The 25,643-nt window shown below is 36.9% G+C and overlaps 1 protein-coding gene across 4 annotated transcripts in view; it reads right to left on the reverse strand.

Moving 5' to 3' along the window:
• Positions 1–25,643, reverse strand: part of ATPsynE (ATP synthase, subunit E) — a 100,834-nt gene that overhangs the window by 57,032 nt on the left and 18,159 nt on the right. Inside the window, exons 1-2 of one of the 4 annotated variants that reach the window (XM_090404132.1) lie at positions 20,334–20,374; positions 3,223–3,297 (exon numbers count right to left, since the gene is read on the reverse strand). In XM_090404132.1, coding sequence (XP_090260258.1) covers positions 3,223–3,267 — 45 coding nt within the window. In that variant the 5' untranslated portion in view covers positions 3,268–3,297; positions 20,334–20,374. Of the gene's footprint in view, positions 1–3,222; positions 3,298–12,597; positions 12,635–20,109; positions 20,313–20,333; positions 20,375–25,643 lie in introns of those variants that run through there. The other 3 variants (XM_090404131.1, XM_090404134.1, XM_090404133.1) reach the window with 3 other exon arrangements.

The raw sequence follows: 25,643 nt of genomic DNA on the forward strand, positions 1-25,643 counted from the left end.
AAGCCTGGACAGAGGGACGAATTCCCGATGATTGGAGTAGAGCACTCATACTACCCATTTATAAAAAGGGAAATAAAACTGAATGTGATAATTACAGAGGTATATCCCTATTGAGTGTTCCTGGTAAGATATATGCCAGTATACTTGAGAAACGGTTGAGAAGAATTGTGCAAGAAAAACTTGGTGAAGAACAAGCTGGATTCAGGCCAAATAGAGGCTGTCAGGATCAGATCTTCACTTTACGACAAATAGTCGAGAAAGCATGGGAATATAACAAAGATCTGTATTTAAGTTTTGTCGATTTGGAAAAGGCATATGACAAGGTGCCAAGAGAGAAGCTATTCAATACACTGCAGTTATATGGTGTCGATGGGGCATTATATCAAGCAATACTTAGTCTTTATTTGAGTTGTAAGTCAGCAGTTAGAATTGAAGGAAGTACAGGAAGATGGTTTAATGTTAAATCTGGTGTGAGACAAGGATGTACATTATCCCCTCTGTTATTCATTATCTATATGGATCACATTATGAAGGAATGTGGTATTAAACCTGATATCAAAATTGGAGATGTTAATGTCAGCTCTTTCCTTTATGCGGATGATGTTATACTTCTAAATAAATCCGCTACAAGTCTGCAAGATTTGACTAAATTGAATAGCTGTTGTAATAGATATGGTATGAAGGTCAGCAATAAAAAGACAAAGACAATGAAAATAGGCAGAATCATTCGAAAATGTCAACTGTGTTGTGAATGGAGAACCTGTGGAACAAGTAAAACATTTCAGCTACTTAGGCATGATTTTTACTGAAGATTGTAAATTAAATATAGAAATAGACAACAGAATCAACAAAGCTGGTATGGTGGGAAGTCAATTGAATAAATTCATATGGAATAAGAAAGAAATTAGTCGGAACACTAAATTAGCTGTATACAAGACAGTGTTCAAACCAGTTTTAACTTATGGATCTGAGAGCTGGGTCAGAAGTAAAACACTTGACCAAAGACTAGAGACCGCAGATATGAGGGTCCTGAGAAAGATTAGAGGCGTGAACAGATGGCATCAATGGCAATATCATATTAAAAATGAGGATATTAGGAAAGAATTTGGCATTTTCAGCATCCAGGAATGCGTTAGCAGAGCTAATCTCAGGTGGTATGGTCACTTAAATAGAATGGGAGAGGAAAGATTAGCAAAACAAGTGTTCTCTGCCAGGTTGGCAGCAAAACAACGCAGAGGAGGAGCAAGATATTGGTGGATTGATACGGTACAAAGTGCCTTAGACGATAGAAATATAAGATCTGATAATGTTCGAGTCTTGACAAGTAACAGACTGATTTGGAGGAAAATTGTAGATAGGAAGTTAGTAATGATGTAATTTTTTCATGTAGTACTGTCATATCCTGTACACCCTTGAGGGTACATGTCAGGAATTTGATGATGATGATGATGATGAATTATGCTAGAAAAAAACTTGCAGACATTATTACAGACATATGGTGTCGATGGGGCATTATATCAAGCAATACTTAGTTTTTATTTGAGTTGTAAGTCAGCAGTTAGAATTGAAGGAAGTACAGGAAGATGGTTTAATGTTAAATCTGGTGTCATACAAGGATGTACATTATCCCCTCTGTTATTCATTATCTATATGGATCACATTATGAAGGAAAGTGGTATTAAACATGATATCAGAATTAGAGAATGTTAATGTCAGCTGTTTGCTTTATGCGGATGATGTTATACTTCTAAATAAATCTGCTACAAGTTTGCAAGATTCCCTGACTAAATTGAATAGCTGTCGTAATAGATATGGTATGAAGGTCAGCAATAAAAAGACAAAGACAATGAAAATAGGTAGAATCGTTGAAAATGTCAATTGTGTTTTGAATGGGGATCCTGTGGAACAAGTAAAACATTTCAGCTACTTAGGCACGATTTTTAGTGAAGATGGTAAATTAAATATGGAAATAGACAAAGAATCAACAAAGCTGATATTGTAGGATTTCATATGGAATAAGAGAGAAATTAGTCGGAACACTAAATAAGCTGTATACAAGATAGTGTTCAAACCAGTTTTAACTTATGGATCTGAGAGCTGGGTCAGAAGTAAAACACTTGACCAAAGACTAGAGACCGCAGATATGAGAGTCCTGAGAAAGATTAGAGGTGTGAACAGATGGCATCAATGGCAATATCATATTAAAAACAAGGATATTAGGAAAGAACTTGCCATTGTTAGCATCCAGGAATGCGTTAACAGAGCTAATCCCAGGTGGTATGGTCACTTAAACAGAATGGGCTAGGAAAGATTAGCAAAACAAGTTTTCTCTGCCAGGTTGGCAGGAAAACGACCCAGAGGAAGACCAAGATATAGGTGGATTGATACAGTACAAAGTGCCTTAGACGATAGAAATATAAGATCTGATAATGATGTTGGAGTCTTGACAAGTAACAGACCGATTTGGAGGAAAATTGTAGATAGGAAGTTAGTAATGAGGTAAATTTTTCATGAAGTACTATCGTATCCTGTACACCCTTGAGGGTACATGTCAGGAATTTGATGATGATGATGATGATGAATTATGCTAGAAAAAAGACTTGCAGACATTATTACAGACATCAACAAAACAATCATTAATGCCACAATCATAATGCGAAGCACACTTCATTTCAGAAATGCATAATGCTTTGCATTAAGAGAGGGTCACTCCCAGACTGACTTTGACCTTTACTGAGATCTCATGAGATCTAGGTCTGAGTAATGACCCCCTTAATGCACCATGCTATGCACAAGGATGTGTGCTTTGCTTTATGGGATACTAAGACAACTGATGTGAAGTCACCAGCTTTAGTCTGATCATAAAGATACTTCACAAGCAAACTATATATATAATTATACACAACTAAATATATATGCATATCGAGTAAACCTAAATAGGAAGTGAGACTTTATCACATACACAGGATTATAAGACTTCATAGCAAAGCAAATTTGAAATCTTGTAATCCTACGTACAGTTCGAAGTTATCTGAATTAATGAAAAGTAGCTCCTGAGTATATAGCACTGTCATATAGATAAAACTGTTTTCATCTATACTTGCAAAACTTAAACAGATATAAGTTAATTGATTAAAACACAATTAAGATATATTTTAGAATATCTAAATGGCACTTATCATTAATCATTGCATTTAAGAAAGCTTCTGAAACATAGCTTACCCTTATAAAAGGTGAAACTCTAACTGGTGCTGTTAATTCTGCCATTGGAAAACCTTCAGTACTTATACAATCAACCTACAAAAAACAAAAATGACTTCAATAATTAAGATTCATATACCATCAGAATTGGCCTTCTACAAAAGTGGATTTCCTATGCTGCATGAGAATCCCTCCCTCTGATAGTGTGAAATACAGTGGTATCTTGCTAATCCGAACTAATAAAAACCATGCTCATTCGGATTAGCGAATTTTCCCCCAAGAGACAACAATAACTAGCTTTTAAGACAAAAATAATTAGATTCTAATGATACATCAATTTAATTCTGTAAATAAATGAAGTAACTGATTAAAAAAAAGCTACTGTACCATAATATAAAACTTAAAACAGTACACAAGTTTATTTTAGTAAAAAATTTAGTTCCTGTGTACCTGTATTGTTGAGGATTCTGTTTTAATAAAATTGCATAGTTCAGTACATAACTTAATTTGCATAAAAAATATCACTTTCTTGTACACAACACAAAAATAAAGTTTCACAAAATAACACACAAAAAAAGTTTTTTTATTTTTTTGTAAAAAAAGTCAAAAGAAAATCACTGATTTTCTTTTGCTTCTTGGAAGCTAAACTTTTTTTTTGAATGCTTCTTCTCAAAGCTGCATTAACAATAAAATTTTGTGGAATGGCATATCATTCTGCTTAGCCCATTCTATACACATATTAAAATTGTCAACTGCCTCTTCATGTCTTTTTTTTTTTTTCTTCGAGCTCTTTATAGTCATTATTGTCTTCTAATTCATTCTGTAGCATCATATTTATAACTTCAGCATCTGATTTGATTTCAAATTCACTTTCGGTTCTACCTGTAATCCATTCCGTAACATCTGTTTGTGAAATTTCAACACATGGATTTATATTTTTAATCAAATTATGCACGTTTTGAATTTCCTATTTTTGTGTATCACCATAGTTATCTTGGTAATTCTAGAAGGCCACAGTTTTTTTCCATGACGGTCTAATTGCTTCGGGTTTGACAGCTTCCCAAGCAGCAGCAATTGAGAATGCTACATCCTTCGAATTTATATTTTTTATTGATGTGGTAACATCATAATTTTGGGAAATTACATTTAAAAGCAGGTCTTTATGATATTTTAATTTAAAGGATTGTATTATGTTCTGATCCATTGGTTGCAACAACGGGGAACAGTTTGGAGGCAAAAACATTGCCATAAAATTTCCGTCCTCGCTAATCAATTCATCTGCTGGAGGATGTCCAGGACAGTTATCCAATAATAAGGGCTTTCTGTTCTAAATTCTGGGATTTTAAATAAGTTGTTTAAACAGACAGTACGAAATCGATGTGAAACCAGTTTGAAAAAAGTTCGGCATTCATCCATCCTTTACGTTGACTTCGATCCAAAACCGGAAGGCAGCAGTTCTTAAATGGTCTTGGGTTTTTTGATTTTCCAATCATAAGTAACTTTAATTTATGTTTTCCTGAGGAGTTTGCACAAGGGATTATCATGACACGCTCTTTGAACATTTTTCGACTGGGCACTGAGGCTTCATTTCTGTAAACAAGAGTTTTTTCTGGTAACGACCTTGAACAAAGACCACTTTCGTCTGCATTATAAATTTGATCATCGGTTAAATTTAATTCAAGAATTTTTTCTAAAAAAACCTTTTTGGAATAGTTCTATGGCGGAAACGTCACTAGACAGTTTTTCTCCTGATATTGATAGATACCATGGCATTTCTGATCTGGGTAAATTTGTGAATGGAAATGCTTAGCTTTCTGCTTTAAAATGTCTCCGGAGATATGAGTATGATGACTTCTTTCTTGAAGAAACCATGTGTAAATAGCACGTATATATTGATCAAGTGCATATAATAAACAACTATGTTATACCAACTAGTTTCCCACTAAGGCTGTTGGCATCTTCAGGGTACATAACTGATGTAAGGCATTAAAAAGTAAAAAACTGTTACAAACTATAATCAACCGATTCCAATTATGTTAAACAAAGACCAGAGCGCATACAATACATGCATAGAGCGTGCATGATCTCACTTGTTGTTATTTAGGAACGTACTATAGTTGGCACTGTAATTCAGTTCTGGTGAGTTGAGAGAGCTAATAATTTTTTTACTTTTTAGTGCCTTACATCAGCTATGTACCCTGAAGATGCCAACAGCCTTAGTTGAACTAGCTGGTATAACATAGTTGTTTATTATATGCACTTGATCAATATAATCCCATTAAAAGTCATTCCAGAGCTTTTTGGTCAAGAAAATTAAACGTTTTAACATAAACATATATATGTTATATGTATATATACATGTCTGTGCATATGTATGCAGACTTTGCCGGTTCATTAATATATACACTGAGTTAGCTTGGCATTAAGAACCCCCATACCCATTTATATATTCAGCACAATCACGAAGTACTACGTAACATCAACTGCAGCTTCTATAAAAGGGCGCACCTATCCTCTGTGTACGTAATCAGTAAACGTTTGCCAGTAATTTGGAAACATGGTGATGTAAGCCAATTTGACTGTGGGCAGATAATTGAGATCCAGAAGGCAGGTACCAGCATTTTAGAAACAGCCACATTGCTCCCATACTACATACTGTATTAAGAGTGTACCAGGACTGGATTAATGATGAACAAACATCCAACAGAAGCACTCACATTGGTCGAGCATGCATGGTTGATCCTAGAGGTAAGCATCAGGTGTCACAACTGGTATCACAGAAACAACATGCAACAGTCACACAGGTCACCCAACAATACAACAGTGAGGCAGTTCAACCCATTTCCACATGCACCATGTGCCTTACCTTGCTTTGCTTGGGATTCCACAGCCAGAGACCAACAAGGACACCCAAGATGACAGCCAGGCATTGCAAACAATGCCTCATATGGGCCAAGCAATGTCGGCAATGGACCCTCGACAGATGGAAGAAGGTTGTCTGGAGCGATGAATCCCATTTCCTGTTGCACCATGCTCATGGCCAGGTTCACATTTGATGTATATGGCATGAAGCCCAATCCCTGGTTGCACAGTTGGGGTTCAACAGGTCAGTGGAGGGGATGTTATGGTCTGGGGAGCTTTTTCCTGGCACAACCTAGGTTCATTGGTTATCATCCCACAAACACTGAATGGTGAATGCCACAAGGACCTGTTAGGTGGCCATCTGCATTTATATCTGCAGGAGGTCTAGCCTCACCACAGTGCCATCTTTCAACAGGATAATGCACCTTGTCATTGATCTCATACAACTACTGAGTGGTTGGAGGAACACAATAAATTTACCACATTGCCTGTCCCCAAACTACCCTGAATGTAATTCAACTGAACATTCGTGGGATATGGTAGAACAGGGTGTGAGAACTTCTGATCCTCCTCGAAGGAATGAGCGTGAACTGATGCAGTTGCTGCAGTGGACATGGGTCGAGTTACGCATAGAGGATGTTCGACACACCTTGTGGAATCTGTTCCTAAGCATCTGCAAGCCGTGATTGCAAAGAGAGAGGTGCACCAACACAGTGGATGTTCCTAACACAAAGCAACTCAGTGTAATAGTTTATAAAGCAGAAAACCAGAATAAGATGGTAACAATTTTAATTTAAAACATGACATTTCATTCTAATTACATAGGATTTCTTCTGGTGTAAACTTGCAAACTAGTAGACAAAAGTAAAGACTAACGAAGGTGACAACCATTACGTAGTTATATAAGAGACTGATATTTTAAAAAATATTTCTAATTGTGTGACACTGTTCAGCACATTGTGTGTTTACGAATTTGCATAAATATATTGGGTTAATGTATGGAAGCGAAATCTGGACAATAAAACAAATAACAAACAAAGATTAATAACAGCAGAAATGAAGTTTATGAGAAAAACTGCAAAGCATACCCTATTTGATCACAAAAGAAACGAAGATATTATGAAAGAATTAAACCAAGAACCAGTAATAGAAAAAATTAAAAAATATAAACATAAATGGATGGAACACGTTCAAAGAATGAAAACAGAAAGATTACCAAAACAAGCCTTAAAGTACAAGCCATTAGGAAAAAGAAAACCAGGACGTCCTCTTAAACGATTCGACGATGACTCAGGATAACAAGGATTCAGGCCATGCTAGGCCTAAATCCTTGATATGCATGATGATGATGATGATGATATTGGGTAACAATGGCTAAGATGTATTACGAGTTAATGCTTGAGTTTATATTCAGATGTTTTGGATCTAATGCCATCCCCAGTGATTCCCCAATTTTTCTCTTGGTTATGTCATTACATCCGTGCGGTTAGCCTGGTGGCTATGCACCACTAGGCTAACCGCTTCAGAACCATATCCCTGGGAAAGGAGTGTCCTAGGTTCGGTTCCCATTGACGACGTGAGGAGCTCAAGGATCTTCCTCAGCCATAGCCAAGTTAGCCGTTCTTGGACGTGGGCAGCAGAGTTTTTTCCCCCAGTTTATCTGGGGTTTTCATCCCACAAGCAGGCAAACCGGCCCGGTGAACACACAGGCTACAGTCATAGGATACCTCCAGGAATAAGGAGTAACCAACCTATTCCGTAGGATTTCGGTTCTGAATGCCTAAACGGTAAAAAATGTAAGGCTATGCGTGAGCGTAAAATTAGGATAGGATATGTCATAACAATGGTGTTATAGTTCAGATTTATTCCATAACACTTGATGTCTCACTGCCAAAGCATCTTGTGGACCAGCTGAAGAGAGTACACATGATGACGAAACTGTATTCAATATCTCTGATGTGTTCGTCAGCGAGCTGCTCAATGGATTTTTCTATCTGTCCATAGTAAGGTAACAAACATTCACACATCTTAATAGAGAGTGAATACAGTTTTGAATTTAAGTTCTTTAAGTATTTTTGCAACTTTTATGTAAATAGAGCTAATACATGGAAGAATGATGAAGCCTCTACTTTCTTTGTCATTAGAAATATTTCTAATGTCATCTCAGTTAAGTAGTCTAGAGATAATGTGCTCATTATAGCCATTTTGATTGTTTTTTAAATGTTCTTTAGCTAGTTCATCTTCGTCAGTAATGAGTAGGCTCTTGCTCCCAGTGGTGTGGAAATAATACCCAATTTTTTAAATCTGTGATAGTAAGAGGCATGTAGATATCAGTCAGTGAGCGTAGGCATCCAAAACATAGATTTCATTTATCCAATTTCTTAGTAACTTGAAGATTCAGAAACGAGAGTGAACTATTAGATTCTAATTCATAGGTGTTTTTTATGTTTGGATGTTGATAATAGAGCTAATGAAAAAGCAGAAGTGAAAGTAGTCCATGGTCTAAACTAAGAATATATCGTCAATATATGAGAGGAGTTTAGCCCTAAGATCCAAAGAGAATCCTAGGGAATTTTTTAGATATGTGTAATTATTTAGATAGGAGGAGAAATGACTGTGGAAGAATGATATTGTGGGATAAAAATGGGAATAGAGTGACTGATGCAGAGGACATAGTAGAATTGTTCAATGAACACTTTATTGGAGTATTTCGTCCTGGAGGAGTCAGTTTTAATGCTAGAGGGATAGGGCAGGTTCAAGGTTTAGAGGTACAGGAGGAGAGTGTGTTTCAAATACTGAGTACTCTGGATGTCAGTAAAGCTGTGGGACTGGATGGTATTTCACCACGAGCTTTGAGAGAATGTGCTAGGGAACTGACAGTGCTTTTGACTTGGCTTTTCAATGAAAGTCTGGCTGTTGGAAAGGTACCCATGGAATGGAAGGAAGGTAAGATAGTGCCATTGCATAAGGGCGGTAGCAGACTGGAAGTGTCTAATTATAGACCAGTTTGTGCGTCATCGGTAGTTAGTAAGATCTTGGAGAAAATAGTGAAGGACTGTATATAGCATTGGGCAGATGAGGGTAATGTTATCTATGAGAGTCAACATGGATTTGTGAAGGAGCGCTCTTGTTTTAGCAATATGCTAGCCTTTTATGATAAAGTTACAAGAGCATTAGATGAGAGAAAGGCATATACTGCCATTTTCTTAGACTTAGTGAAGGCATTTGACAGGGTACCACATGATAAGCTGATATTTAAGTTGCAGCACACGAGTTTAGATGTCAGATAAGTGAACTGGATTCAGGATTGGCTGTCCAATAGGTATCAGAGAGTTGTGTATGGTGGGGCGGTTTCAAGGAAGCAGAGGGTTACAAGTGGGGTCCCACAGAGCTCAGTACTGGGACCTATATTGTTTAACCTTTATATCGATGACATTGTCAGTGGATTACAAGGGGATATTCAGTTGTTTGCAGATGATGCGAAGCTGGGAAGCATTATTAGTAATAGTGCAAATGCGGCAGCACTGCAAGAGGATTTGAATAAGCTAGATAGATGGGCAAATGAATGGGGGTTTCGGTTTAATGCAGCAAAATGTAAGGTCTTGAGGTTTGGGAAACATCGATGGGACACTGCATACTCTATGGGAGGAGTTATACTGGAGGAAGTAGGGGAGACAAGAGATCTGGGGTTGATGATTGATAGAAACCTGAAATTTAGGGGACATATTGCAAAGGTGGTGAAGGTAACACAGAGGATTGCTGCAATAATGAGAAGGACACCGACCTGCAGAGATAAAACAGTTATCATTCCGTTATAAGACTCTGATCACACTTGGACTATTGTTCTCAGATTTGGTCCCCAGGATTTGAAGGGGATAAATTAACTGTGGAAAGGGTACAAAGGCAGATAACAAAGATGGTTTCAGGACTGTACAATGATAGTTATGAGGATCGGCTGAGGGAATGTGGACTGCAGAGTTTGGTGGATAGAAGAAGGAGAGGTGATATGATTAAGACTTAAACTGTTGAGAGGTGGTTACAGGGTTGACACTGGGGAGTTCTTTCACTTAGTTGAACAGTGGGAAGGAGTGATGACAAGAGGCCATCCCTGGAAGTTACGAAAGGAAACTGTGAGCAAGAGGGTGAGGAGTGGTTTCTTTGCATGGAGGGTGGTTGAACCATGGAATGCATTGCCTGATGGAGTGGTGAGAGCGAGAATGGTCAATGAGTTCAAGGAGTGGTATGATAGACTATGTGTTCCTTAGGGGGGGGGGCCTCCCCTCGATGAGTCTTGATAGATTTTGTGTTTCTTAGGAAGGACCTCCCACGATGAGTCTTTTGACTCCATGGAGGCCTGAGTAATAATAATAATAATAATATATCTTTTCCATAATTTTGGGTTATGATGGCATTCTTTTAGGACCTTTTTTTCTAATGGTTCCATTTAAAAATTTGCTAAAACTGGTGAAAGTGGATTGCCCAAGGCTAGACCAGAATTGTGTTTGTATATTATGTTTTTATATCTGAAATATCCAGATGAGATACGTTTTCTGTTTAAGGAGTGCCATAACCTTCTTTGAGAATTTATCCAGCAGCGGTACAAAGAAGTCCTCAGTATAAATGTTAGTATACAGATTTACTATATCAAAGCTTGCTAAAATGTCATGTTCAGATTTTAACAAAGGATGGTGATTGTCCTGTCAGGCCCTTCAGTAGTTTAGTTAAATGTTTGGCAAGAAGATATGTCAGAGAATTTATCCCTTCTACTGTTGGACATAGAGGCGTGCCTTCTTTATGAATTTTGGGAGTCCCGTATAGGTGCTGGAGAAAGAGGATGAAGAGACTGGAGAGCTAGTCTGGTATATCTATTAAACTCATAGGTTGTTTTCAAAAGACTGGTGAATTTCGGAGCTCTCTAATAGGGTTGTGATCCATAATTAAGAAAATGTCTAATTTTGTACTCATAATCGTCTGAGTCAAAAATAGCTGTAGCATTTCCTTTGTCTGCTGGCAGGATCACTATTTCAAAATTGTTTCTGAAATAGTGATCCTGCAGTTTCTGAAATTGTTATTGAGAACAACCCAGTCTAAAGATGAATGTGATAATTAATTATCCAGGAGGACTCATCATTATGAATCTATACTGAGGGAGGTTTCGTAGCATTTATAGCACGTGCTGATTTGAATCAAGCCAATGAAGCCTCTTGTGGAGGTAAGATAGAAGTAGCTTGTTCAACTTTTGCTTTATTTCTTTAAATTTCTTTAGGTACATTTTTGGGACAGACTGCAAAGTTAAGGCCTTTGCTGAGAACAACTTTTCCTGCTGTAGATAAAATATAGTTGGACTTGTTGGCAACTGTTTCTTGAATGAAACATGATTATGAGATTTTATCTCCCATATTTTATCTGATATTAAGTTATTAAATTTTCTAATCAGTTTAGTTTTTACACAGTCAAAGCAGATAAAGTAATATTATAGAATTTACGAATATTCTATAGATTCAGTTATAGCACCACTATCTGAATGTCTCCCTTCCTTCCTTCCTTCCCTCATTATTATCAAAAACCACCATAGAGTTAAAAGACTCATTACAGGAGATCCAACTGTCACACACATCATATCATGCCTGAATTATATTCACCTCTCTCCGTGCAAAACACCTGCTCCTCATCCCCTTGCTCACACTCTTCTTCCATTTTGGCTGAATGTGCTGTGGCTTATGCAATCCATGCTACAAAATTCACGTCAATTTGAAAATATGATTGCATTTTTATTGATGTCTGAAAGTTTTAAGAGTGCATAGCACATCGGTGCTTATCTTAATTTGTCCAATGCAATTAATTGTAGGATAACTTTGAATACTTTATCAATTAATTGTAACCATATCTGCAATATGTAGCCATATCTTATTTTTTAATTTCATTCACATATTTAATATTTTGGATGTCCTGCTCTAAACAAAAAAATTTTTTAAGCCACTTGAAGCCTCCAATAAACTGGGTGATGAAATTCATTTCTCATCTAGAGACAAACATTCATGCTGGCAGGATTTTTGAAACAGCAGAGCATTGGTTGGAGAACAGGTATATTAACCAAAAGACCAACCAGACTGAACTGAAAAATTCTGGCAGTTTTTTTAAAACGATGTCAGCAAATTAAATACAGAAACATAATACGTGAGGTTAATAACATGAACACTTTTATATGAAACAAGAGAACAATTGCCAAATACTGAATATAAAGGGGAGAGGGAGAGAGAGAGATCTAAAATCTTCCTCCAAATCTCTTAACAACCATACCAGATGATCAATCTATTATTTTCATCCTTCCCTTAATATGTTAGAGGCTAAACAATGCCACACTAAAGTAACTTGGCCTCATATACACCAAATTATGATAGGATAATTAATGCTACACATATTCTCTGAGCACGATGTCATTTGTGAAAAATTTGCTTTCTCGGATAAAAATAAATAAATAAATAATAATATATAAATAAAATCTGCTACCACTGCATAAGACCAATAACTCACCTTCAGCTGAAATGTCTTAGCTCCTTACATCCCAGAAGGAATTCAAAGCAAAGTCTTTCAAATCAAAAGGAATCATCGCTGACTAAGCAACAGAGGCTCTTTACTATTATCATCTCAATTTCTTTTTTTTTTTTTTTACTCACATTACAGACCTGTTTGATTACGAGACCATGGACGTACCCACAGAAAAGATTCACAGCTGAAACAGACCACCTGTGAGATAGTAGTTGAAGTGAGCCGAATGAAGAAGGGATCATCTATCAGCCAAATTGCTCTCTTCTGCATAGCATTAAGAATTTGTAAGGCAGTTTCACACGCAACACTCCAAACAGATGAGCAATATTCTAAGAACAGTAGGTTTGGGATTTGTATAACATTCAAAGATGGATGCATAAGAAATGGCATCTTAGAATAAGAGAATGTTTGGTTTTATGAATGCTGAGGAAGCTACTGATATATGATAAGAGAGGTCAATGTCAATCCAAGGGGAGATCCGATCTACCTGGTGATCAATGTGTGTTACTGGAGAAAGTTTTTTTGTTTTTTTTTTTACCAAAGGAAAGAAAGATTGCATTTTGAAGAAAGGAGTGATCAGGTTATCCTCACCCACGAATGTACAGAGATCAATACATTTTTGAAAATTATGGAGACAATTACTGTGTTTAAATAAAAACTTTAGTTGAATATATCTAAAATCTACATTCCACGTTTCGACCACTAAATCCAGGTCGTCTTCTGGAGCATACATATTATATACAGAGAACAAGCTACACTACAATCTAACTGGTGTTTGTTAAAGTTACTGACCAACCGCTACAACAATTGTTAGCCTGACCTCTGGTGGAAAAAAAATAAAATCAAAAAATAAAATAAAATAAAATATACATCAACGTTAGAGTCCTATTATTAGTATTATCTGTTGGTTGTAGAATTACGCTGGGCGCAACAGCAAGTCTGTGTGTGTGTGTGTGTGTGTGTGTGTGTGTGTGTGTGTGTGTGTGTATATGTGTGTGTGTACATATATTTACAATATGATTATACATGTACATTCCACCAGTTGGTATGGAATGGTTTCTAATACTAGCTGGAGGTTGGCTAGAGTCCTGACTTAAGCTGGATCTTATATATTAGGTAGGCTGAATGTGTGCCATCTAGATCCTTGGAATTTTCATGCCATCTTTGTTGTTAAAATTTGGGTGGTTTATCAGAATTTCACAGGCTTCCCTAAATTTCCTTTCATACCAGGTTTTTGTATGGTGTAAGGTGTTGAGCGCGTGATCTGAGAGGCCTACTTCACCATAATGGTTATATTTAATGTGTCTTATGTGTTCTTTTTTATGTATAGGGATTGTACGTCCTGTTTCACCAATGTACGGTAAGTTACAGGTGCAGCGGATGCAATAGACTCCAGGATGTGCCAATGGGAGGAGAGGATCCTTAGAGGAGATGAATATGGTTTTAAGTTTAGTACGTGGCTTAAAGGTGGCATTCAGGTTATAATGTTGTAGGATTCTGTTGATTTTTTCTGATAACCCTTTAATATATGGGAAGGCTATGGTTTTACTGTAATCTAGATTCTTTTTTGTTGATGTTTTATAGAGTATTTTATTAATAGTATTTTTGTTATAGCCATTATTTATGAATGTGTTGCTGATGATTTTTAGTTCTTATTTCAGGGCTTGCTGGTTAAAGCAAATTGTTGTAGCTCTGTTTTTAAGGGTGTTAATGACTCCATATTTTTGTGATGGGTGGTGGTATGAATTAGCATGTATGTATTGGCCCGTGTGTGTCGGTTTTTGGTAAACTGTGAAGGAGAGACTGCCTGAAGGAAGACGTGTGACTAGCGTGTCTAGGAACGGGAGCGAGTTTTGATTTTCGATTTCAGTGGTAAATCGTATGGTTTCATGTTGTTTGTTCGGGTGGCTAAGGAATGTGTTTAGCGTTTCTCGCCCGTGCGGCCAGATAACGAACACCTCGTCAACATATCTAAGCCAGACCGTCGGTCTTAGTGTGGCGGAATCAAGAGCCCTTTGTTCAAAAGTTTTGATGTGGAAGTTAGCGACTGGGGTCGGTGAGCCCATGGCAGTACCTTCTTTTTGTAGGTAAAATTTGTTTTGCCACACGAAGTAACCGGACTGTAGTACGTGAGCAAAGAGGGCCGTAATGTCGGGTGGAAATTTGTTCTGTAGTAGGAGAATTGTTCATTGATGGAAACATTTGTGAAAAGAGCAGAAACGTCGAGACTGACTAATAATTCTTCTTTGTCGAGTGTTATGTTTTTAGTTTTGTTTATAAAGTGGTGTGTGTTCTTTATGTAGGAGGGGGAGTGACCTACCAACTCCTTGAGTGTTGATGCTAATTTCTTGGCTAAGTGGTAATTAGGGATGGCTATTCCTTTCGCAATCGGTCGTAGCGGCACATTTTGTTTGTGTATTTTCGGGAACGCATATATTCCGGAGGGGCAGGCGTAGTGGGGTTTGATTCCAAAAACTAGTTGGCTCATCTGAAATATATATGTTGACTTGTCAAGGACGACAGTGGCATTGCCTTTATCCGATTTCATTATTATTATATCTTGGTTGACTTTTAATGACTTAATTGCTGCTAGTTCCGTATTTGTGAGATTGTTCTGTATGGTTTTCTTATTGTTCAGGAAATTACTAGTTTCTAATCGTATTTTAATCGACTATATTGTTGGGTAAGGACCTGATGCCTCTTTCTATGTGGTAGATAAAATCCAATTTGTTTATCTACCACATAGAAAGAGGCATCAGGGCCCTACCCAACAATACAGATGATAAAATACGATTAGAAACCAGTAATGTCCTGAACAATAAGAAAACCATATAGAACAATCTCACAAATACAGAACTAGCAGCAATTAAGTCATTAAAAGCCAACCAAGACTAACAAAATCGGATAAAGGCAATGCCACTGTCGTCCTTAACAGGTCAACATACATACTTCAGGTGAAACAACTAGTAGCCGATAACAACACATATAAGCTGGTAAACTATAACCCAACCCAACATGATAAAGGATAAAACAGAGAAACTACTCAAGTCTGTCACTTCTTGGCCACTGGACACGGTTAAAAAACTGAAACCACACTATGTCCCCCCCACCAGAATATATGGGGTCCCGAAAATACACAAACAAAATGTGCCGCTACAACCATTGTGGAAGGAATAGACAGCCCTAATTACCACTTAGCCAAGAAATTAGTGTCAATACTCAAGGTAGGTCATTCCCCCCCTCCTACATAAAGAACGCACAACACTTTATAAACAAAATTAAAAACATAACACTCGACAAAGATGACTTCTTATTAGTCAGTTTCAATGTTTCTGCCCTTTTCACAAATGTTCCCATCAATGACACAATTCTCCTACTACAGAACAAATTTCCGCCCGACATTATGGCCCTCTTTGCCCACGTACTACAGTCCAGTTACTTCATTTGGCAAAACAAATTTTACCTACAAAAAGAAGGTACAGCCATGGGCTCACCAATATCCCCCCCCCCCAATCGCTCACTTCTACATGGAAACTTTTGAGCAAAGGGCTCTTGATTCTGCCACGCTAAGACCGACAGTCTGGCTTAGATACATTGACGATGTGTTCGCTATCTGGCCGCATGGCTGACAAACGCTAAACACACTCCTTAGCCACCTGAACAAACAACACAAACGCATACAATTTACCATCGAAATCAAAAATCAAAACTTGCTCCCGTTCCTAGACATGCTAGTCACACATCTTCCTTCAGGCAGTCTATCCTTCACGGTTTACCGAAAACCGACACACATGGGCCAATACATACATGCTAATTCATACCACCATCACCCATCACTAAAATATGGAGTCATTAACACCCTTAAAAACAGAGCTACAACAATTTGCTTTAACCAGCAGCAAACATTAAAGGGTTACCAAAAAAATCAACAGAATCCTACAACATTATAACCTGCATGCCACCTTTAAGCCATCTACTAAACTTAAAACCATATTCAACTCCTCTAAGGATCCTCTCCTCCCATTGGCACATCCTGGAGTCTATTGCATCCACTGCACCTGTAACTTAGCATACACTGGTGAAACAGGACGATGTACAATCCATATACGTAAGAAAGAACACATAAGACACATTAAATATAACCATTATGGTGAAGCAGGCCTCTCAGATCACACACTCAACACCTTACACCATATCAACTGGAAAAGCACCCTCCCTTTACACGATACAAAAACCTGGTATGAAAGCAAATTTAAGGAAGCCTAAATTCTGAAAAATCACCCAAATATCAACAACAAAGATGGCATGAAAATTCCAAGGATCTAGATGGCACACATTCAGCCTACCTAACATATAAGATCCAGCTTAAGTCAGAACTCTAGCCAACCTCCAGCCAGTATTAGAAACCATTCCATACCAACTGGTGGAATGTACATGTATAATTATATTGTAAATATATGTACATATATATATATATATATATATATAGACTTGCTGTTGCACCCAATGTAATTCTACAACCAACAGATAATACTAGTAATAGGACTCTAGCGTTGATGTATATTTTATTTTTATTTTATTTTATTTATTTTTTCCCACCAGAGGTCAGGCCAACAACTGTTGTAGCAGTTGGTCAGTAACTTTAACAAACCAGTTAAATTGTGGTGTAGTTTGTTCTCTGTATATAATGTGTATGCTCCAGAAGATAACCTTGACATAGAGGTCGAAACGTCGAATGTAGATTTTAGTTATATTCAACTAAAGTTTTTATTCAAACATGGTAGTTGTCTCCATAATTTTCAAAAATGTATTCGGATCACAGTGTAAACCTAAAAGAAAGGATACAGAGATCAGTGTTTAAGGCACTAGTTGTAGATAATTTAGAAGTTTGGGATATCTAACAAACCAATGCATGGTTTGTCAAATAAGTAGGAAGAATAGTGTTCTATTATCAGTAAAACTGCAGATAGGATTATTGGTCAATAATGTACAGGAGAAAGAGTACACATTAGAACGGAACCATGAGGCACCCCCTGCATTGGTGGAGTAGCTTAAAGAGAGGAAGCCATCAACAATAATATACAGTGAACAACCAGAGAGAAAGATAGCTACTCATTTGCAGAGGGTGGAAGTACACTGAAAGATAGTGATTTAGTGAGCTGACCTAGTAACTAGACAACTGAATGGCATCAAAGAAATGTCAAGAGCAATCAGAAATGGGCAATGTAGGCTAGCAAATCTGACATCGATCTAGAATGGTGGAATCTAATTAGTTACTGATTAACTGGTGGGCTACTTGGAGGGGAGGCTGATCAAATCCTGAGAATTGATAATTTCAAATATTCAGGAAGCACAACTTTTAGTGATGGAAGTTTAGATTTGGAGATATCAAGGAAGATTTCATTGGGCCAAGGCTGCTTCAATAATGCAAATAGTTTACTTGGGGATAATGAAATCCAAATGAAGCATTTGTTTAAGGCATTTTATTTTATTTTAGTCTTAATTTCATTTAAAATTAGGAAATAAAGAAATTAATAAAATTTTATTTTATTTTTTTCTTATTTTGCCTTATGCAATAAACAAGTCTGGTTTGGCATAACTCACAGTCAAAGAAATTAAGGCTCTGATGCAGGTTTACCTCTTTTTGTAGAATTTAAAACCCAAGTGTCTGGGAGAAGAAAAACGTTTCACTTATGAGACCAACTAAATCACCTTTAGTTGAACAGAGACATGGAGACAAATAGAGATAAAAGTAAAACACAAGGAAAGAAAGTGAAAAATTTGATAATGATGACCAAAAACAAGGAAGGATAGATAATGGATACTGACATTAGCAGTGTACTGCAACTATGTTGAAGAAATTATTGTGAATTCTTGATTAGTCTGAACATGCAAAAACAATACATTTAGAAAGAATAATGTACAAAATAAAGAATGAGGAATTAAAATCAAAGCTAACACTTGGATAAAGGATTAAACCAAGTGACAAAGCTTACAACTATCTCTAATCCAGAGTATTTTAATAATAAGGTGTGACACCTTTTGGCTACTCATATATGAAAATATGACTTCTGCATTACTTCAATAAACACCTCTGGGTCTAGCACCCACTGATAAGACCTTGAAACTGGTCAGGGTAGTGACCCTTCGCATAATGCGTAGCATTATACATGTCCATGAGGATATGTGCTTTCCATTATGGGATACTAAAGCAAGTGATGTGAATCGTTAGCTTTTATATAAGAGTTGCCCCACTCCTGAAAATGCTACAGGCACAAACTTTGTTTGCCTAAACTTGGACAAAGGATTAAACCAAAGTATATAATTTCTTGATATCTTTAATTTATAAAAACAAAGAGAGAAAGTGAGAAACCCAGGAAAGAGAGACTATATGAAGGATGGAGACACCAGATAAGAGAAATTTAGAAAAATGAAATGGGCTGGAAGTACTCATAAAAAAAGAACAAGGGTCGAATGCGAGATCTGATATGCCTAATTTGGCAGATTTTCTGCTGGAGCAGTTAAAATACAACATAAAATTGCTCACTCATGACACTGCTGTGTTATATGTTTTGTGACCTCTGGTGTGTAGAGGCTGTTTAAAAAAATAATAATAAATTGATGATAAAGTAATTAAGCATAACTATTACACTCTCAAACTGGAGAATTCTAGGGTATACACACACAGGAAATGGAGGAAAAATTCGTAGTTGCAAAACTGAAATAAATGCAATCTCTGAACACTTAAATCACAAGACAATTTTAAACAATAATTAAGCATTTAAACCCCTTCCCCCACTTCAATCTCCCTACTTGGCAAGTAAAAGAAAGCTGCTGTTCTCAAATTAAGTTATCCAGCCTGGATAACCATGGATATAACTCCAAAGAAATGCAAAGGATGCAAAAATTCGCTTTCAACATTAGTTAAAATTGAGTAGGAACACAAAATTGTGCTCATACTCTTCAAGAAATTATATTCAGTATAAACATATACTGGATTCAACTTCAGAAAACTTTACTACTTGCAAAATGGCCATACTGAAGTGGTAGATAGTGCTGTGTGTAGTTAGAGGATTAAGTTGTAAGGGAAACCATGAGACGTGTGTAGTGGAGTAGAGTAGATTGCATTTCAGAGACGAGTTCTTGGAGGTGCCATGTAATAATAATAATAATTTTGGTCCAAGTCACATGTTTCGTGAAGATGTTTTGAAATTAGGAGTTTGAAGCCATTGCAAAGATGTAACTTTAATATGAATAGAACCATGGGGCCCTGGCGCTCTCCGAAGGAAAAAGGAAAAAAACGCTAGAAAATTTTCAAAAAATCTTTCCTAATTAAAATTCTTTTTTTTTTTTTATGTTGCGTCGCGTCTTCTATTTCTATACTACTTATCATAGAACTTCTTAAGCTAAACATGTAACAGAATTGCCTGATTTTTCTTTGCTTGTTATTATATTATGCAAACTAATCGTTTGCAAATATACCATGACATAACCTACATGAAAATTCTGCTCGTAAGAGATTCCGCCAATCCATACAATTTTATTCAATTCACTCATTCACTGCGGTTTCGATATACACTGTTTGAAATACCAGTGCATTATTAATAATTATAAAATCTGCAAAAGACAGTTATTCATAATATAACATGCACCTACAACATTAATGCAATATTTTGATTAATATTATCAAAACACAAAAATTAAATGCATAAACCTCGTACTTTTCAACTCCTATAAGTATCTCACCTACAAGGTATTACCTACTTATAGGTGGCGCACCAACTTCTCTTTAATGTGTGTTTCACGAAATGCAAAATATTATCAGAAAAGACTATTTTACTAAATTATGAAGCTACTTTGTGAAATCAGTTGTGAAACACAATCATTCACTGCTGATTTTTTGAGAAGGCTAGTACTATTTAATAAAATGTTTTTTCCATATTACTTAGCAATTAAACTTAATCATTTTTCAAAACCAAGTTATATTATTATTATCAGAATTCACAGTCAAAGAGTAACAAGAAACATTAAACAGGCTCTTTGAGTGGTAGATGAATCCAATTCGAAACTTATCCAAAGGCATAGGACTGGATATCGTCGTAAAATGTCAGATGTCCATAAAACTGCCGTTTTCTGGAGTTGATATGGTGTTATATCTGGAAGGCCCAAATTTTCCAGATGTTTCATAAATGATTTTGGTATTGAGCTCCTTTAACAACTGGAAGTGTTGTTATGTTCTTGTTCCAAAGTCGTAGAATTTCAATCTCCAAATCCTTATACTTGATCAGTTTTTCATGTACATTTTCTTCTATCTTACTGTCTCATGGTATTTCCACATCAATAAATCACACATATTGTTGTTCAATACAATGATGTCTGGCATATTATGTTCAAGATGTCTCTCTGTCTGAACATAAAAATCCCATAATATCTTGGTATTTTAATTTTCAATAACTTTCTAAACTGTGCGTTCCCAAGAGGAACACACATTTGGGAAACCATATTTCCTACACAAGCTTCAGTGTACAGTTTTACTACCCGACCATGCCCTTGTTTATAGTTCTGTATGAGCAATCTTGCTGCAAAAACTGGTTAAATGGGCCGGTGTCTCTTCTTTATCTTTATACAGTCGGAATTTGCTGCATTTACAGATCCTTTCAATTTCCATCTTCATTGCATTCGTTTGTATTACTCGTTCTTGAGTAGGCATATCGGACCTGTCTCTTTCTTGGTGTTGTCCTGCTGAAGCTATTGTCAAATTTACTGACTGTCAACTTTCCCTTCAAATACTGACCACGGAGTGGCTTTATATTTCCGACCTTCTGAACTTTTTGCCATTTCTTTCACCTTGTACTGCTTTTTTGAACCTACTACATTCACTAATTTTTCTTTGTAAGCTTCAATTAGCAACTTTTCTGTTCCCTACTGGAGGTAATCATTCAACGCTCCCCTTTTCCTCTACTGTTTGCTTAACTTGTAAAAATACCACGTCCTCTATTCTTCCAGGTTATGTATGACCTCGATGCACATTATTGCATGTGTGCAAAATATGATGCACTATCATTAATTTTTGGGTTTTAAGATCAAACGCATCGAAATTGGCTCGTGTCCGTTCAGTTATTTATTATGTATATTATCTGATTGCAAGAATGGTCCGTGTATTGATAGCTGTTATAGCGTTACCTCCATCAGGTTGGGCTTTAGAACTTCTCTAACTCTTTTTAGATATTCATGCTATTCTCTTTTTCACTTCTGAATATAAAATGTCATCTGTCTCAAGAAGTTCTAGGTATTTACGAGATTCATTCCGTGACAAATTTATAATTTTTCTTTCATCTGCAAATGTGATTTCTTCGTTGCCTGTTATTTCCCGTTGAGTTATGGAGTGTCCAGATTCCATAAAAATATCCTCACTGAAGATTCAGACTGCACAGAGCAGTGACTCAATTTCTTTGGATGATTTTCAATATAGCTTAAGATCATCCATACATACATTACAGATGTGTTTTTTCTGCTTGTTTTGATGTTTGATATCCGAATCTAATTCTCTGTAGGATTAATATTAGAGGTCTCAGTACTAGTACAAACAATAGAGATGTTAGTGAGTCATCTTTAACAATTCTTCTCTTGATATTCACCGCAACCAGAATGTCCACATTGACTATTAGTTGAGTTTTCCATGTGATCATGACAGCTGTTAGGAATATTCTGATGATTTTACTCTCTCCAAAAAATTCTAGACATTTCCTAATTCACGTATGGAAAATGGAGTCGAATGGTTTCATTGTCTTTTAACAATTCATTTTTGTTAAGTAATCAATTAATTAACAAAAAACCAATTAACAGTTGGTCTTTCTTTTGTTTCTCTGGAATTTCTACAAGTCCCTATTGTTCGTGATAAATATTGACTAATCGAAGTTGCTAGTGGTCTGGTGAATAACTTAAATATTGTTGGTAGCCAAGTTATTCAGCAGTAATTACTTGGGACAGCTCTTCACTTTCTTTGCTTGCTTTTGGATCATTTCAACTCTGTGTTAGGATAAGGTTTTCCATCTGAGTTTTGTTCAATTGATTTTCAACATCTTTTATCCACTTAGCATTTTATCTTCTTTTAGATTATTATGGAGACTGAGTGGGCAGTTCAATCTCCACTGGTACCAATCAGTTGGTACCAGTGGAGATTGAAGTTGAGTTCGAAGTTATATCGTAGCGTGTAGTGTTCGTGCAAGCTCCTGATAAGATAAGTATTATTTTCAGTTATCGTTGATAAAATTACTTAATATTGCGTAGTTTTGTTTGCCTTGCGTATTTTAGTGCGTCTATTTGTGTGTTTTTGGTGTATTATAACTTATTATTTGATAAAACACGTTGCAATAATTATGGCACCACATAGTATAAAAGAAAGGAGTCAGTGTACTAGCTGTGAAATGTACGCTTTGCGGAGTGCGGTCGGAGTGTGGATAGATGATAATAAAGGATCGAATGTGTGTAGAAAATGTAGGGATCGTGAGTGTAATATTTTTGTTAAACTGCAGAATGAAGAAAATAGCGATATGACAAGAAACGGCAAGGTTGTACATGAGAATTATGAGAGTGTGAATGTAGAAAGTGTGAATGATAGTATTAATGGTTTCTCAGAGAATAAAAAAGATGAGATAGATGCATTGAGTGAGATCGCGTTGTTGAATGGTGCGATAGAAAGGGCAAAACAGCAGCTAGAGTGCATGAACAAAAGTCGACTGAATGAACCAACCAATAATAAAAGGTATGACAGGAAAAATAGGCGTATGAATGTGAACATGAACAAAATGAAGGATGGAGTGCTGTATGGAGACTCGTTAGTACGAGGTGTGTTAGTAGAGGATTTGACAAAATCGTACCAACCTGGTGCGACCATAAAGGATGTAACTGAGTCTATTAGAGAGCAAAAGGAAAGGGTGAAAGAAATGATTGTTGTGGCAAGTACGAATGATTTGAAAGGAGATAAAATGGAAATGATAGAAGACCTGAATGAATTGTTTGAAGTAGCAAAAGAAAAGAGTGAGAGAGTTAGAATGATTAGTCTTTTGCCACGGTATGACAGTGAAATGTTTAAAAGGAGGGCCATAACTGCGAATGACTTTATGCGTGGGTTATGTATGACGAGTGGTGTGGAATTTGTGGACGTGTGGAGTGAGTTTGATGGGCGAAAGGATCTATATAAGATGGATGGCTTGCATTTGAATGGTTATGGTGTAAGAAGACTTGAGAAAGTGCTGCTGAATGCAGTGGATGTGCAAATTCAGGGAAACTAGATTTGTTAAGGGGGGGGAGTAGGTATACAGTCCTTAGGGAGGCAGTTGAATGTAAGAATGAATATAATATGTTAGAGCAAATAAGGACAACAAACCAGAGTGGGATAGTTAATATAAGGCATCAAGGAAGGGTTGGGGCTAATGGGGGTCTTAAATTCATGTACACTAATACTAGGAGTATTAGGAACAAGAAGGAAGAGAGTTTTTGGCCATGGTTGGCACTTCCAGATCACAGGTTATTGGTATTAGTGAAACATGGCTGACTGTAGATGATTTAGCTACAGTCAGCCATCTACATGGCTGACTGTAGATGATATAGATGATATAGCTAGTGGGATTGAATGTGATGGGTATAGTGTGTTCAGGAATGACAGAGAGAATAAAATGGGGAGGAGTATTGTTGAGGATAGCTGATGAGCTACAGCCAAGGAGAATAGAAGTTGAATTGCAGGATAGAGAAAAGAGCACATTTGAGGCCATTTGGTGTGAGATTGTGGCTAGCAGAACTAAATATACAATTGGGTGCTGCTATAGACCAGGTGATGGAAAAGATGGTGGTGACAGTATGCACAAGCAAATAGAAGAAATGAGTGGAAGGAGGGTGATTATTATGGGAGATTTCAACTATGGTCGCATTGATTGGAGTGAGGAGAGGACACACGGGAAGAAGGAATTGGATTTTATTCGGTTATTAAGGGATAACTATCTGCGACAGCATGTAATGGAAAATACTAGGGGTCACAGAGTGCTTGACCTAGTAATTATATCTGAGGATTTGGCTGTAACAAATATGACCACATTGCCACCAATCGGTGAGAGTGATCATAGGGTCTTGACTTGGGAGGGGGCTAAAGGTGTAGAATTTTCAATTAAGACAGGGTACATGTGGAATTATCGGGCTGGAAAGTATGACAAGCTTAAGAGTTTGATTGGCTCAGTGCCATGGCATGTACAACTGCAAGGACTAGAAGTTGATAGTGCATGGGAGGTAGTTAAGAAGTGCTTGCATAAAGAAATGGCTGACTGTATACCTAGAGTCCGAATAATAAATCAAGTAGGGGTTAAATGGATGAATAACACCATTAAGCTTGAGCTGCAAAAAAAGAAACAAGTATGGAGGGAATTTAAGGAGAAAGGAGACCGGCAGGCACATGAACGGTATAAAGCGCAGGCCAGAAGTGTGACGAGTGTGGTAAGAAAAGCAAAAAAGGATTACGAAAGAACATTGGCCATGCAGGCTAAAGAGAAGCCTAAACAGTTTTTTAGATATGTAGCAAGTAAAAGGGAAAATGTATATGGCAGTATGATTTTAAAGAATCCCGATGGTAGGGAGGTAACTGAATCAGTTGAGATAGCTGAGTTACTGAGTGAGCACTTTGCAAGAATATATCATCCAGGTGGTGACATTGCAGAAACGAATAAACCAGTAGATTATACGGGAATTGTGGTGAATGAAGTGGAGGTGAGTAGTCTATTGCATAACCTCAATGTCAATACATCTGTGGGATTGGATGGTATACCAGCTCGTGTAGTACGAGAAGCAGCTAAAGAATTGTCAGTACCCTTGACCATTTTGTTTAATTTGAGTCTCGGGTATGGGTTAGTCCCGAGCGGGTGGAAGGAGGGGAAAATAGTTCCACTGCATAAAGGTGGTTCCAAGACTGCTGTTGTAAATTACCGACCGATTAGCATATCAGGAATCATTGTCAAGGTCTTAGAGAAATTAGTCAAGAAAAG

The sequence above is a fragment of the Typopeltis vanoorti genome, chromosome 14, assembly GCF_054136105.1.
Source record: "Typopeltis vanoorti isolate ZY-2024b chromosome 14, IOZ_Tvanoo_1.0, whole genome shotgun sequence".
NCBI classification, from domain to species: domain Eukaryota; kingdom Metazoa; phylum Arthropoda; class Arachnida; order Uropygi; family Thelyphonidae; genus Typopeltis; species Typopeltis vanoorti.